At 46.6% G+C, this 13458-nt stretch overlaps 2 protein-coding genes across 5 annotated transcripts in view; one reads left to right on the top strand and one right to left on the bottom strand.

Annotated features, from left to right (window-relative positions):
- The window catches only part of RECQL5 (RecQ like helicase 5), a 32981-nt gene that overhangs the window by 16944 nt on the left and 2579 nt on the right, over nucleotides 1–13458 (bottom strand). For all 4 annotated transcript variants that reach the window (XM_014552146.2, XM_014552148.2, XM_014552147.2 and 1 more), the window contains exons 4-8: nucleotides 12339–12857; nucleotides 11778–11883; nucleotides 11019–11130; nucleotides 9703–9865; nucleotides 4817–4896 (exon numbers count right to left, since the gene is read on the bottom strand). In XM_014552146.2, the coding sequence (XP_014407632.1) occupies nucleotides 4817–4896; nucleotides 9703–9865; nucleotides 11019–11130; nucleotides 11778–11883; nucleotides 12339–12857 (980 nt within the window). The remainder of the gene's footprint in view (nucleotides 1–4816; nucleotides 4897–9702; nucleotides 9866–11018; nucleotides 11131–11777; nucleotides 11884–12338; nucleotides 12858–13458) is intronic.
- Nucleotides 1201–2626, top strand: SMIM6 (small integral membrane protein 6). The gene is made up of 3 exons (XM_014552151.2): nucleotides 1201–1259; nucleotides 1342–1413; nucleotides 2182–2626. The coding sequence occupies exon 3, from the start codon at nucleotides 2188–2190 to the stop codon at nucleotides 2362–2364; it is 177 nt and encodes a 58-aa protein (XP_014407637.1). The 5' UTR covers nucleotides 1201–1259; nucleotides 1342–1413; nucleotides 2182–2187; the 3' UTR covers nucleotides 2365–2626.

Raw genomic sequence — 13458 nt, 5'->3', positions numbered from 1 at the left:
TGCTAACTTTGATTTCTTTCAAGCAGAACAAGAACTTAAAGACATCTGCAAAGAAACCTGAGTGTGAAATCCTCCTGGATTTTTAGAAAATGTCCGCGGTTGTCTTGTCCACAACTATTTTTGACAGGAATATTATTTGAGTGATTCCAAAATGATTCCAAGGTGGTCAAATAGATATAGGAAGAGATCTGCCCTCTCTACTCACTCTGAGGTACAGCACAGAGCCTCAGAGCTCAGCCTGCACAGCCGAGTTGAACAGCTGGGCCCAAACCTCAGTGCAGTAACTTCTTAGCTATATGACCTTGGGTAAGTTACTTAACCTCTCTGTGCCTGTTTCCCAGCTATAAAACTGGGGTTTTGGCTCTTACTGTTGCTCCGTTTCTGTGTAATATTAAGTGCAATTATGTAATCAGAATAACAAGCACAGCCGCCACAGAACAGGTTTGGGAACAAACAGCTGACTCTTGACAAGCATCCAATTAAACTGACAGAGAGGAAGTACAAGGGTGCACTAGAGACCAGCCCGCAGGCTGGGAGGGTTCAGCGGGCCAAGGGCATTAGTCAGTGTGTTTTACACGAGGAAATGCGAAGCGGCAGGTAAGTCAGGGGTCAGTTAAGCCAGGACGGTAAGAAGGGCTTGCTCCCGTCTCCTCCAGCCTGGGCTGCACATCAGAATCGCCCAGAGCGTTGTACCAAGCACGGGGCTCTGACACATCCTGGGCTACCAGGTGGGGCCTGGGCACAGGCGTTCAGGAAAGCTCCCAGATGATTCTAACAGGCAGGGTTGAGGACTGGCTCCCTGGAATGTAACCCCTGGGCGGGCAGGGCCTGCCTCTCTTGCTCACAACTAGAAACGCAGTGACAAGCCCAGTTCCTGGCTGCCACGGGCACTCAAATTCTATCTTTCAAAGAATGAATGGCGGCCACTGGGTTTCACACAGCAGGGCACAGGCCCCACTCCCACTCCAAGCCACCCTATCACACGGGGGGCGGGGAGGAACCCACATGAAGCTGCTGAGGCCGGGCCTGAGAGGCAAAGACACGAAGGGAGAAGTTAGGCCTCCACAGGAACCTGGGGCCTCAATGGTGATAAACACCCAGAGGCCAGTTCCAGGTGGTACCAGCTGCAGCTGGAGTTAATCATTCACCCAGCACCACGGGAAGGGAGCAGCCATGTGCGACAGCCCCAGGCCTGACTTCCCAAGCTCTTCGGTGGACAGGTCATCTGGACTGAGAGGAGGGGCAGGACCCAGCCACAGGTGAGGTGACCAGGTGGCTGGGGGCAAGGGCCCGGGCTCCAGTCTCTTCCCCCACCCACCCCAAGTCTGACTTCCCATCCAGGACACCGCAACACAAGCACTCTGAGCAGTCCCCACAAACGGCATCACAGGAGAGCCGAGCACAGCCAAGGGGGTAAGTGTGAAAGGCTGAAAGGGAATGCGGTTGCTAGGCAACGGCTAGCCCACCTTTGTTTACTCTGGTGACAGCAAGGAGGTCTGGTCAGGGCCAGTCAGCAATGTGACCACCTTTTCCTCCTAAGAGTTACTTCCCTGGGGTGTGACTCTTTTCACCTGGTGGCCTCAGCTCGGGCCCCCCAAAGCGTGGGGCCTGAAGGATTACCTTGATCCGCCCTCTCTTAGGACAGAGGACTGTTAAGAGCAGAACCCGGTAACTACTCCTTCCTTCTCCACCTTTACTCCCTTCAACAGGCTACAGGCTCGCAGACTGTCGATCTCAGCTATTTCAAGATTAGTCCTTCTGCTTTCAGCTGCCTCTCAGGCCGTCTGCTGCGATCTCAGCTTGAGTCAGTCCACTCCTCGCTGGCTCCTATGCTGATCTCTCAAAATGCTTCCCAAATGTCTGGCAACTGAGACAGGAAAACCAGGAAGGACCTATAGTGGTGCTTTTTAGATTCTGGCTGAGCAGGTCTCAGGGATGGGGACCCCACCCCTCCGCCACTTGGTGCCAGTCCCTGCTTCTGCTTCCGTGGAGGAGGAAAGCCCATTTTTGCTTTCAGGAGGCATCCAGCCCAACAACCCTTCAGTGTTCACTAGATGCAGAGGTGGGCTGGATGTTCTCTGAGATTGCGCCAGGGGTGAAGTTGGGGAAGTGGGAAGCAGGGCCTGGGGTGGGGCCTTGGAGCAGCCCCTGTACTCAGGGCCTCTATCCTGACTTTTCCAGGTTCACATGGACAAACTGCTAACAAAGCACACCTGGAATGGTTTCTGGCTGAACCCCTGGGACCAGGGGGGCCTGGTAGTGATCATCTTATTTATTACCATGGTCCTGTTCCTCATCTCTTTCGCTGTTATATTTGGTTTACTATGTCCGCCTGACAGGGACAACCATTGTGAAGGGCTGTGACCTGACTTCCTGTGGGCCAAGAAGGGGGTCACTGTTATACATTCTCAAAACGCCTCGTACCTTTTCTTCAAAGCCCTTTTAAGTCTGGAATTATACATTTTTATGTGATTATCTGATAAGTGCCTGTCTTCCCCACTGGACCAAGCACCAAAAAGGAGGGGATGGTCTTTCTGTTCACCATGCACCCCCATATCTGATGGGCCTCACACAGAGTCAGTATCAATCACTATTTGCTGGTTGAATAAATGAATGAATGAACAAATGAGCAAATGAATGGATAAATGGAGAGATGCTAGGCTGTTGGCTCCCCAGCCTGGTGACGACAGAGCCCAGTACAATCTAGGCCTAAACCAAGGCTGTTCCGTCTCAGACAAGGTGCAGAGAGGCCTCTAGGCTGGAGGTTGCTTTGAACCTAATTACTGTTCCTTTTTACACAAAGAGATAAAGAGTCCTGTCATGAATAATCAAATGCTGTTCACAGCCACGCTCTGACAAAGTAGATGTATGCAGACAGGAGAGGAAATCCACCGGATGCCCCACCCTGGCCTCATTCATGTGACCCGAGTGTCTTTTCTGTTGGTCCCAATGATGTCCAGGTATCCCTCACAGGGTCCCACAGCCCCCACGCACCCCAGACCCTACAAAGCTGCCTTTGTAGAAATGTACCCATCTCTGCCAAAGCCACGACACTGGCCTGTCCCTTGCTGCCAGGTGTCCTCCCTTCGCAAGCAGCTGCTTCAACGTCAGCCTCAAACTAGGCTATTCTTAGAAAAGGGGCACATATCTGGTGGGGAGGGGACTTTGCCGTCACACTGTATGCTATTTATGCAATGAAGGAACATTTCCTTTTACTCAAAGAGCAATTTCAAATCCAGCCACACCTGTGTGTTCACTCCATCCCAGGGCCTAGAAGTCCTGGGATCTGATATCCTCACAGGTAGCAAGTGAGATAGGAGAGATGAGGCCGCACAAGGGATAACAGGATGCCCAGACCCCTGCCACACTGAGAGGCACCAGCTCCCTGGTATAAGACAGGAGGAATGAAGGCAGAGGCCCTTGGGAGGACCCGTCCTCTTGCCTGGCACAACCAACCCTCCAGACAGCCCCACAGAACCTCAGACTCATCCCACATAAGAATCCAGCCAGGGTGATTTTCCACAAAGGGGACTGAAACCTACAAGGACACTTACCCTTTTCATTACGAGCACTTCACTCAAGGAACCTAAGAAGGCCTAATTTAACAACTCACTATATTAGTGTCTGAAAAGGGCTCTGGTGTCAATGGCTGTAGGCAAGGGTGCCAACCACCTCTGCTGGGTGCGGTCTTGCTACAGGGGCCAAAGGGGAGAGTTTGGAGAAGTGAACAGCTTCAGCCCAGGAGCCACCAGCTCCTCGGTGAATAGGGGGCGGTAATCAGAAATATGTGGTCCAAATAAGTGCCTCTCTGGTTTCCAGAGGAAAACCCCCAAACATCTGCTGGACGCCTGTACCAGGCACTTTATCAGCTCCATGCTTCAAGAATCTTTTCTTGCATAAACCAAGATGGCACGAGTGTATGAAAATGTGCATGTCACTGAAAATTGGGAGATGGGGGATTAGTGGCATCTGTCCTACTGTGAATTCTGTGACCATGACCTCTCTGGACTGTGGTCTGTTCATGTCTAAGTCTGAAGCAATCAATTCTGCCTCGTCTACCTTACAGGGTTGTCCAACGAGATCTGACCAATGAGAGCAGAGAATCAAAGAACTTTTTAGACCAAAGGGCTACACAGATGCAAGTGGGCCCAGCTTGTCCAGAATGCTAGTGGATGTCCCTCATACACTGTGCTCACAGCTGCTCGTGCCCAGGACCTGCCCTGCCACAGCCTGTCTGTCACTGAGCAGCAATCAGGTTCTTTCATGGCCCCCATCACTGGGAGATGCAGATCAAATAAACAAGTGAGTTCCAAGGGGGCAGGTGGTGTTACGTTAGAAAAGCTGACTTTTCTCCAAGCACGTTACCGCCCCCACCTGCCAAGAGATGAGCTGGGCCACATGCCTTGTATGGGTCTGGGATAAGAGTGACCACTACACAAGTGAAGCCAATGGTCTGTCAGGGACACTTGATGACCACAATGCCAATGACTCAGAACCGGTGACGTGACCTGGGATTGAGTCACTCACAGGGCCAGCCATTCCAGAAGTGAGTAGAGTAGGGTGGGTGGATGCCCACCCAAAATACTCAACAAATTCGCACACTGCCAGAGTTCCTGGGGCCTTCCACAGAAAAGTAGAGGGGTACCAACTTCCATGCTCCCTGATAGGAAACATCCCACACAATGGCCTTCAGCAGGCAGAGGTCCCTTGGTGGCCCAAGAGCTGCCCTACATTAGCTGGTTAACGAGTGGTGCTGTTGAGGGAAGAGAAAAGACCTCACTAACACTTTGATCCACACACAATACAAGTCACTCACCCTGATTCTTCACAGAAGGCCACCAGGGAATCAAAGGCCAAGACAGCAGCTTTATCAGATGCTTTGTTCCCTCTCTTTTCCTGGAGAGAAGAAACGACCGTTTAGCAAAAGTCCGGACTACCCTGTAGTCCAACAAATGATAACAGAGAAAAATATCAAATACACTAATAAAGCCATTTACAAAACAGATTTCCCAAACCTGATCATGCATCAGAATCAGCTGGGTAACTTGAAAAGAGTGACCTGGGGCCCACCCCAAGACTTCTGGAGCTTTTGGGAGTTTATATTTTCAAAAAGCTACTCAGATGAGTTTCATGTAAAGGGCCCAGGGACTGGCATTTGGAAATCACTGTACAATATAACCTAATTTAATAAGAGTTAAATATACGCACAAGTGTGTGTACTTAGATATGAAGGAACATATTAACCTGTGTGTGTGGAAGGACACACACTAAAATGTTGACAGTGATTAGCTCTGAGTGTTGGGATTATGCCTTAATTGCCTTTTTGTACATGTCTGTTTGTCAGATTTTCCTTTCAAAAAAATGTGAAATTTTTTAATATACAGAAAAGCCAGGAAAATATAACAGACACTATCTGAGACATTATCTATTGCCTCTCCATTTTTGGAAGTTGAATCATCCCCATTTCCCAGATGCACGCAAATACACACGCTTCCTCTACCTCCATTCTCCCAATACATTTAAATCATAATTTCTTATTAAATCACAATTTTCCTTAATATGACTATGTCAACATTCTTCGGAGCTCATCACGTGATGACATTTTTGCATTCTCTGTGACCACATGTCCTTTCTTCTACAACTTCGTTTCTCCTGAAATTAATAGGTGCCTAGTTTTTTCATTTCCTTAGATTTCAGTGTATCACTAATTTACCCCCAAATGTTCTGACATATTGAAAAATTCATCTCAACAGGGACCAAAGGTGGCAGGATCCACTTTTATTTTTGGAAACATCCTTCCTGGTGCCTTCTGTCCCTGTGTTTGACTTGTACTTCTGCTCTCTGGGCCTGGTGCACAGCTGTCTTTCCAAGACTACCCTTTGATCTGGTCCTAGGACATTCCTTTTGCCTTGCTGCTGGGTCAGATCACCATCTGCCTTTCCTAGGCCACTGTCTCTGCAGTGGAGAACATCCTCTAATAGCTTCTCCATAGGAGAAAAGTTCTTAAAATCTTCTGTCTGAAAATGTCTTTATCCTACTTTCACACTAACTGGTTGGCTGGGTCAGAAATTCAACTTGGAAATGGCTGATTTCGAGTTTGAAGGTGATGTTTCTTGCTTATGGTGTTACAGTGCAGAAAACGGATGCTCTTCTGACTTCCAGTCTTCTGTAAGTCACCTCTCTCTGGAAGCTTTCTGGATCATCTCTTGATCTCAAATGTCCCAACGAAGAGCCCAGTGTGAGTTCTTGTAATTCACTGTGTTAGTAGGTTTCAAATAAATTATCTTCTACCCAATCACCTTACCAACATCTTTTCCTTGCCTAATTTGAATTTCAGACAAGTTAATCATGCCCTCTTAGGTCATGACAGATTACCATTCTTGGTCCTCACAAGGCCCCTTTGAAAGGTTCCCAATCCCTACCTGCATTCACCTTCTCTCCCTAGTCATTCATTCACTCATTTATTCAGTAAACATTTATTAAGCACCTACTATGTCCCCAGCACTAATCCAGGCATTAATTACAGCTACACAGGAAACAAAAGGCGCCTGCTCTCCTCTGGTGGAACTTACACTTCAATAGAGCAGATACAGAACAAGCAAATCTATAATGTCAAGCTATAATAAATATAACTTTTTTAAAGCAAGATGGGAGACTTCCTGGGCCCCTATTACCTGTATATACTATAATTTCTTTTTTTTTAATATAAACATTTTTTATTGAGTTATAGTCATTTTACAATGCTGTGTCAAATTCCAGTGAAGAGCACAATTTTTCAGTTCTACATGAACATACATACATACGTTGTCACATTCTCTTGTACTATAATTTCTTTACTCATCTTTGCTAGATATTTAGTTTGTTTCCCATTTTCTGTCCTCATGAGCCATTCTATCATTCAGGCCCTTGAGCATGTGAGCTTATCCCCTGGCACTTTTATTTCAGGTGCTCTGGTCCCAGAAATAGGATATCTAGGTCAAAGTGTATCTGTGTTTTAAAGTTTAATAGATATTGCTAGATTGCTTCCCCCTCAAAAGACTGTAAGATTGCATTTTTCTCTTGGCAAAGTGTAGGCATACTTTTCTATACATGGCCACTAGCAACAGGAATTAGAGCTCCTTTACTTGGGTGTCAAATCATTTTCCTTTAATTTGCATTTACCTGATTACTACTGAATCTGAACATCTTTGGATATGCCATTTGGATGAGCTTGTCTGGGAACTTTCTTTTCATATCCCGTATTTTTTCTTGTCAGTTGGTGAAAGCTCTCTATTTACTTTCAACTTCAACCTTTTGTTTGCCTCTTACATTATGTATTTTTCCAGATTACTGTTTATCTATTGACATTTTTAATGGTACCTTTTACCATATAAATTCTTCCATAGGCTAAGAATTTTTAGAAACTTAGGATTTTTTTATATATACTCAAATTATTTGTTTTTTTTAAGATAGCTTTCTGGATTTTTCATTTTCATTACCAAAGTATCTCCAGCCCTGGATGGTACAGTGGACTAAATTTTCTTGCAAAATATTGTTTAGTTTCTACATACAGGTCCTTAATCTGTCTTTTATATAAAGTGTCAAAAGGGGCACTTTAATTTTATTCCAGAAGGATAGCCTACCATATCAGCACCATGTATTAGAAAATCCATTCTTTTCTCGCTAAACTGAACCATCAGCTTCATCAGATGTTAAATTATCACATATCCTGGGACCTATTTCTAATGCTCTCACCTGTTTCTATATGACATGGATTTGACTAAAGTGGCCACACAGCAGATTGACACGGAGTTAAGCATGCCCCCTTCATCTTTTTTTCACCCCTTTCCCCACATTTATTCTTGTGTATAAATTCTAAGGTTCCACTTTCCAGTAAAAGGCTTCTGGGACTTCAATAGGAACTTTGTGAAATATTTAACTTTGAGGAGAAAAAACCGTTTCTTCCCACTTTGTGTGCCTGTTCACAGCTTGTTTTCTTTCAATAAGATTCTAGTTTTCGTCATCTATATCGGCGGTTCTCATCCCTGGCTGCATATTAAAAGCAACTGGGGAGATTTTTTTTTTAAAGTCTCTTGGTAAGAGCCCATAGCATTTACTTCTAGGTATTTTACAAGTTTTAGTCTTGCAGATTAAATTTTTTTTTCATTTCCATTCCTAGGTATTTATGGTAATATGGAGAAACGTTATTTCTCTTACGGACAGCCATCTTGCCAGGCTTCCTTATGAATTCTAGTAGATTTCCAGTGGTGTCTTTGGGGTTTTCTAGGCAGACATTTGTTGCCATTTCTACCTGCTGGTGTCTTCTCTCCTGTTCGCCTTGTCCCTGAGTTCATATACTTTTTGGCTTTTTATTGCCCTTCTGGTGGGGATCACGAATAAGACCTTGTCTTCAATTTTTCTTGTGAGGAAAAGTTGACATGTACCCTTTTGCAATTTCACACGTTATGCTTGAGGGGGACGATTTATGCTTCTTGATTCATGTAGATTTACTGCTTCATTCGTAACTGCTCTAGACCCTTCTACTGTGTGACTAGCCCGCTGTTTACTTACCCAACATCTTACAAAGGAGGAGTCTGATCTCACTATTATATTGCAGCGAACATCCATGTCCATTCTCGTACAGTCCACCCTGTACGCTGACAACCTGTCTACCCTCCACGTACCTCTGCAAAGCGGTCACTCCAGCTTACATTCCTGACGACGCTGTGAGCTGCCCTTTCCCCACAGCCCTGCCGACGGTGACTATAAAGATGTTTTACACTTTGGCCAGTCTGATGAGCGTAAAATGATAGCTTGGGGCCTGATTTGCATTTCTCTGATTCCTAAGTGAGGCTGAGCATCTCTACGGAAGCTTATTAGATATCCTGGTTTCCTCATCTGTGAAGTCCATCCTTTCTGCAATGTAGCTGTTTGTCTTTGATTTCACCCTTTTACCTGCAGGAGTTCTCTATATATAACCAGGCAATCATGTCTGTTGCAAATGTCTTCCGCAACAATGGCTCATTTTTCCATTTTTGTTTATGCTGTCTCTCATCAACAGAAATTTTTAGCTTGAATTTAGTCCAATAACAGATCGAGTCTTCCTTGATGGTTTCTGGTTTTAAAATCTTGACCTATTCTTCCCTTCCTCAAGACCATAAAATATTTTCTCCCCAATTTTACAGTTTTTTGAGGTCTTTAATCCATCGGTAATTCACACGTATATAGTATGAGAGGTAGGGATCTAATTTTCTCTTTTTCCAGCGCCAATTATTCAACAGTTCATCCTTTTCCTGTTGATTTATAATGCTACCTACCACACACCAAGTTCCCTTATATACTTGAGTCTGTTTCTAGGTTCTCTACAAAGAATGTGTGACCAGTAAGAAATTTTAAAAAGACTAAAAACAAAGAACTTCTAACAATATGGTAAAATGTAACAACGCTAATTTAAAACAAGAAAGGACTGATCTTGACTACATAAAATAACAAGTACACAGCAGATTGTACTAAGATCACTTAAGCATAAAGAAAAAAGCCTAACCTAGCTTGTTACAAGCTGCCTATCCAGCAGCACATCACTCCCCATCCCCCTGCTCTACCTTCTAGCCTCAGGAGCACCTCTCCAGATTACAGAAGCCCCATCTGGGTTTGGAAATAAGCCTCATGAGATTGGAGAGTGGTGACTCTGGACAGACAGGGCTCCTACAGCCCGGGGCTTACCTGAAGTTTTGCTACTTCCTTCTTGATCAGGAAGCTGACTTGGTCCCGGTCATTCCTGGAGTAATACAGACGGCACCAGGAAGGCTTTCCGTCTCTGCCCGCCCGGCCAGACTCTTGGTAGTACCCAGCCATAGACTTGGCAATGTTCCAGTGGGCAACAAACCTGTAGGTCCAAAGGGACAAGCAGCATAAAGTGTGATGGCAAAGCTGAGTCAGCAGAGCAGGTGTCTCCACAGAGACCAGGAATGGGGAGGCCAGCAGGCAGAGAGGCAGAGACAGGAACCCAGATTAAGCATGGCTACAGCTCCTGCACTCTGTCAGCAGGCCTCCCTGCTGTGGAACAGCACAGTGTGAAAAATTGTGGGCTTAAAGAAACAAGATTAGGAACCTAATGAGCTGAATAGGTCCTTTAGAACATCTTCGAAGAAGGGATAACATTTACTAGGTACCTACTACGAGCCAGTGTATATATTTGTCTCATTTTATTGTTACAGTCACTGTCATGTGAAGTGGCCCCATTTTATAAACAATGAACTTGAAATTCAAAGAGGTCGATTTGTACAACGTGACATAGCAAGGGGACAGCAGAGCTAGGGTTTGAGCCTGGGGGTATCTGACTTCAAAACTGGCCCCTAACAAGACACAGCTGACCCAAGGTTCAAACCCTGATTCCAAAGGCCATGTTCTCTCAAATGTGGTTCACAGTTTAATTCCTACCCTGACCAACTCAGGGTCACTGTGAGGCTTAACAAGACCATGCATACAAAAATGCTCTGTAAATCATACAAGGCATTACTGCTGGTGTTACTCAGAGCAAAGGGCTTCAGGCTATAGCCCAAGATGTCTCTGGAAAGTCAAGTGTGGCTGGAGGTAAAAGACTTCCCAACAGTCGCCAGTGTGAGGCTGGGACACATCCGACCCTTCTGGACCATCAGTAAGCAGTAACAAGGTGTGACAAGAATGAGATCTTTGCCTCTGCTTCCCACAGGGTGCAATGTGAGACAGTTCCTTCCATCCTTCACAGGATCTAGCTGCTAAGACATGAGTGAGTGGGGCTGTGTTAATGGATGAGCCTGAGCATGTGGTGCTGCCCCCTCTCCTGGGGGATAGCAGAAACGTGCTGGGGATGGGCACAAGGGAGCAGACTGCATGGGAACTGTCAGCATTTGGACTACATACTAGGGACTCTCTCCTGGGGCTGCCTTTTCCTCCAGCCCTAGAAGCAGCATATGGACCCAGTCCTCCAGGCAGAGGACTAGGCAGCCCACCCGCTCCCAGGCCCCAAGTGGGATGGTAAGACAAGAACCAGGGCTCACCTGACATTGGCTTTGTCCACACCCATCCCAAAACTAATGGTAGCAACAATTACAGGGACCTTCTCCTCCATCCACTCATTCTGCACCAGCGTTCTTTCAGAAGCCTTCAACCCTAGACAGGAGGGAAGGGTGGGGAAGGAAGCTCATATTTCCTTGGCTTTCCCTTAGAGTCTACCTTGGGTCTGATGCTATGCTGGGCACTATACACATACCCCAAATCCATCACTTACTGGCTGTATGACCTTGGGCCAGGCACTTAACCTCACTGAGCCTGAGCCAATAAACACAAAGACCCTAGCCTGTGTGTGGCACAGAGCACTCAATAAATGTTAGAGTCACGATTCAAACCCAAGTCCACTGTCCTCCAGAGCCTGTGGTTTTTCCACAACACCAGTACCTGGGCTTATAAAAACTCATCACCCGCTGCTGGGTGGGCTCAGAGTGAGAAAAAGAATTCAGGAGTCACAATTCACTCTCTCTCTTTTTTTTAATGGAGGTACTGGGGATTGAACCCAAGACCTCGTGCATGCTAAGCACACGCTCTACCACTGAGCTACACCCTCTCCCCCAACAATTCTTATTTTAGATCTCATTTCTGTCTAGATTCCTTTTTGTGGATTTAAGTGAATCACTTAAGCTCTGCTTGGGTATCTGGAAAAAGATGATGGACTACTTGATTATCCAGGATCCATAAGGAACAAGAGATGGACTAAGAGGCTTCTGAGAGGGAGGAGGGCCACATAGCCAGGTGCCCCTTACCTGCATGGTACGCCTTGGCGTTCACACCTCTATAACTGAGCTCTATTGCCAGCTGTTCACAGGCCTCTCTGGTCCTGCAGTAGACAATGCCACAGCCAGATAACAGCTGAATGGGGAGACACAGGAAGAAAATAAGCACTGGGAAGAACAGAACAGTCAGCCCATCAGCCTGCAGCCTGCTTTAAAAGCAACTCTGACTCTCTCTCGTCAGCCTCAAAGTCTCCTCTGATGCAAGCCACCTAGTACAGCTCTGACACTTTCTAGCAAAGCAGGACCAAAGCAGCTCCAAACCCAACCTTTCTAACTCCTCTGCCTCCCCTCAACCCATAAACCTTGGCTAGGTCTGCAAAGGCCTCCCACAGGAGGATTCCAGGACATGGGAACCCCATGAAGGGGAACAATGCCAGGAAACCAAAGGCACAACTCTGGGCACAAGTTTCAAGGCCAAGGAAACTAGAAGAAACAAAGGTCTTAGAAAACCAGTATCCATTTCTGTGCTGCAGATAGCACCCCAGTGCTCCCAACACATCTCAGCTCCCCGTCAAGCCTCAATGCTCTCACCCCTTTATCAGCCTTCTGCCCAAGAGCCTTATGGCAGAAGTCTCGCAGGTTCCCGTAGGGATCAGAGAGCAGTTCCTTGAACTGCACGTCATAGAAGAGGTTGGCCCGGAAGCAGGGAGTCTTGAAGACAGCAACTGGTTGCTTCAGGTGCAGAGCAGCAAACACATCCTCTTGGACCTGCAGGGTGGCTGTGGCAGTCAGAGCCACACATGGGGCATGTGCCAGGCGGGAGCGCAGGGCACCCAGACGCAAGTAGTCAGGCCGGAAGTCGTGCCCCCACTGGGAAACACAATGAGCTTCATCCACCACCAGGTAGGAGAGCAGGTGGCGGGACATCAGGGAGTTCAGGGTGGGCTGGAAGGAGGCGGAAGCCGCCATCTCCGGCGTGATGTATAGAAGTTTGGTCCGGGGCTTTTCTTGCTCCAGGTCAGAGAGCAGCTCCTTCTTCTCCTGGGCTGAGAGCTTTGAGTTCAAGGAACTCACTTGTACCTTCAGGGCCAGCAAGTGGTCCACTTGGTCCTGATGGCAGAAGGGGGAGAAGACATAGAGGGGAGTATATGTGACCCTCAGGACTCAGTGGTAGACATCACCATGACTCCCTGGGGTATTTCCCAGTCATAAAAGTCCCCTTCCCACCCTCCAATGTGTCTTCTCTTGGCATAAAAGAAGTACAGAAGGTGAAGTGGTTGAGAGGACAGGCCGTGGGGACAGACAGACCTGGATTTAATCCCCACTCCCTTAACCACCACATGCTCTTTGGCTGGTTCTTAACCTTAACCTTTCAATTTTCTCACTCTCCGTCTTTATTCTTAAAAAAAAAAAAAGAAAACTACCGAATAGGATTGTTGTGAGAACTAAATGATATTTTACATCTCAGAGTAAGTTAATGCACATAGAGTACTTAGCACAAAGGCTGAGACTAGTGCACACTCACTAAGCATCACTGTTCTCTGTCTCTGTCTCTCCCTTGTTCTCCTTTTCTTCATGGTGGATGGCTCTTAACCACATGGCCACACTTCCTCCTTTCTGACTCTATCAGCCCATCTGCAGGCCTTAAATATAGTCAGAAGTACGGAGCAGATGTGAACAACATCCTAACAAGTTTCTCATCTTTTTTTTC

The sequence above is a fragment of the Camelus ferus genome, chromosome 16 (assembly GCF_009834535.1).
Source record: "Camelus ferus isolate YT-003-E chromosome 16, BCGSAC_Cfer_1.0, whole genome shotgun sequence".
In the NCBI taxonomy this organism is placed as follows: domain Eukaryota; kingdom Metazoa; phylum Chordata; class Mammalia; order Artiodactyla; family Camelidae; genus Camelus; species Camelus ferus.
The sequence above is the reverse complement of the archived record's forward strand: the minus strand, read 5'-3'. Positions and strand labels throughout refer to the sequence as shown.

Coding starts and splice junctions, on each gene's coding strand:
- SMIM6 (XM_014552151.2), top strand. CDS start 2,188: ATGGACAAACTGCTAACAAAGCACACCTGGAATGGTTTCTGGCTGAAC.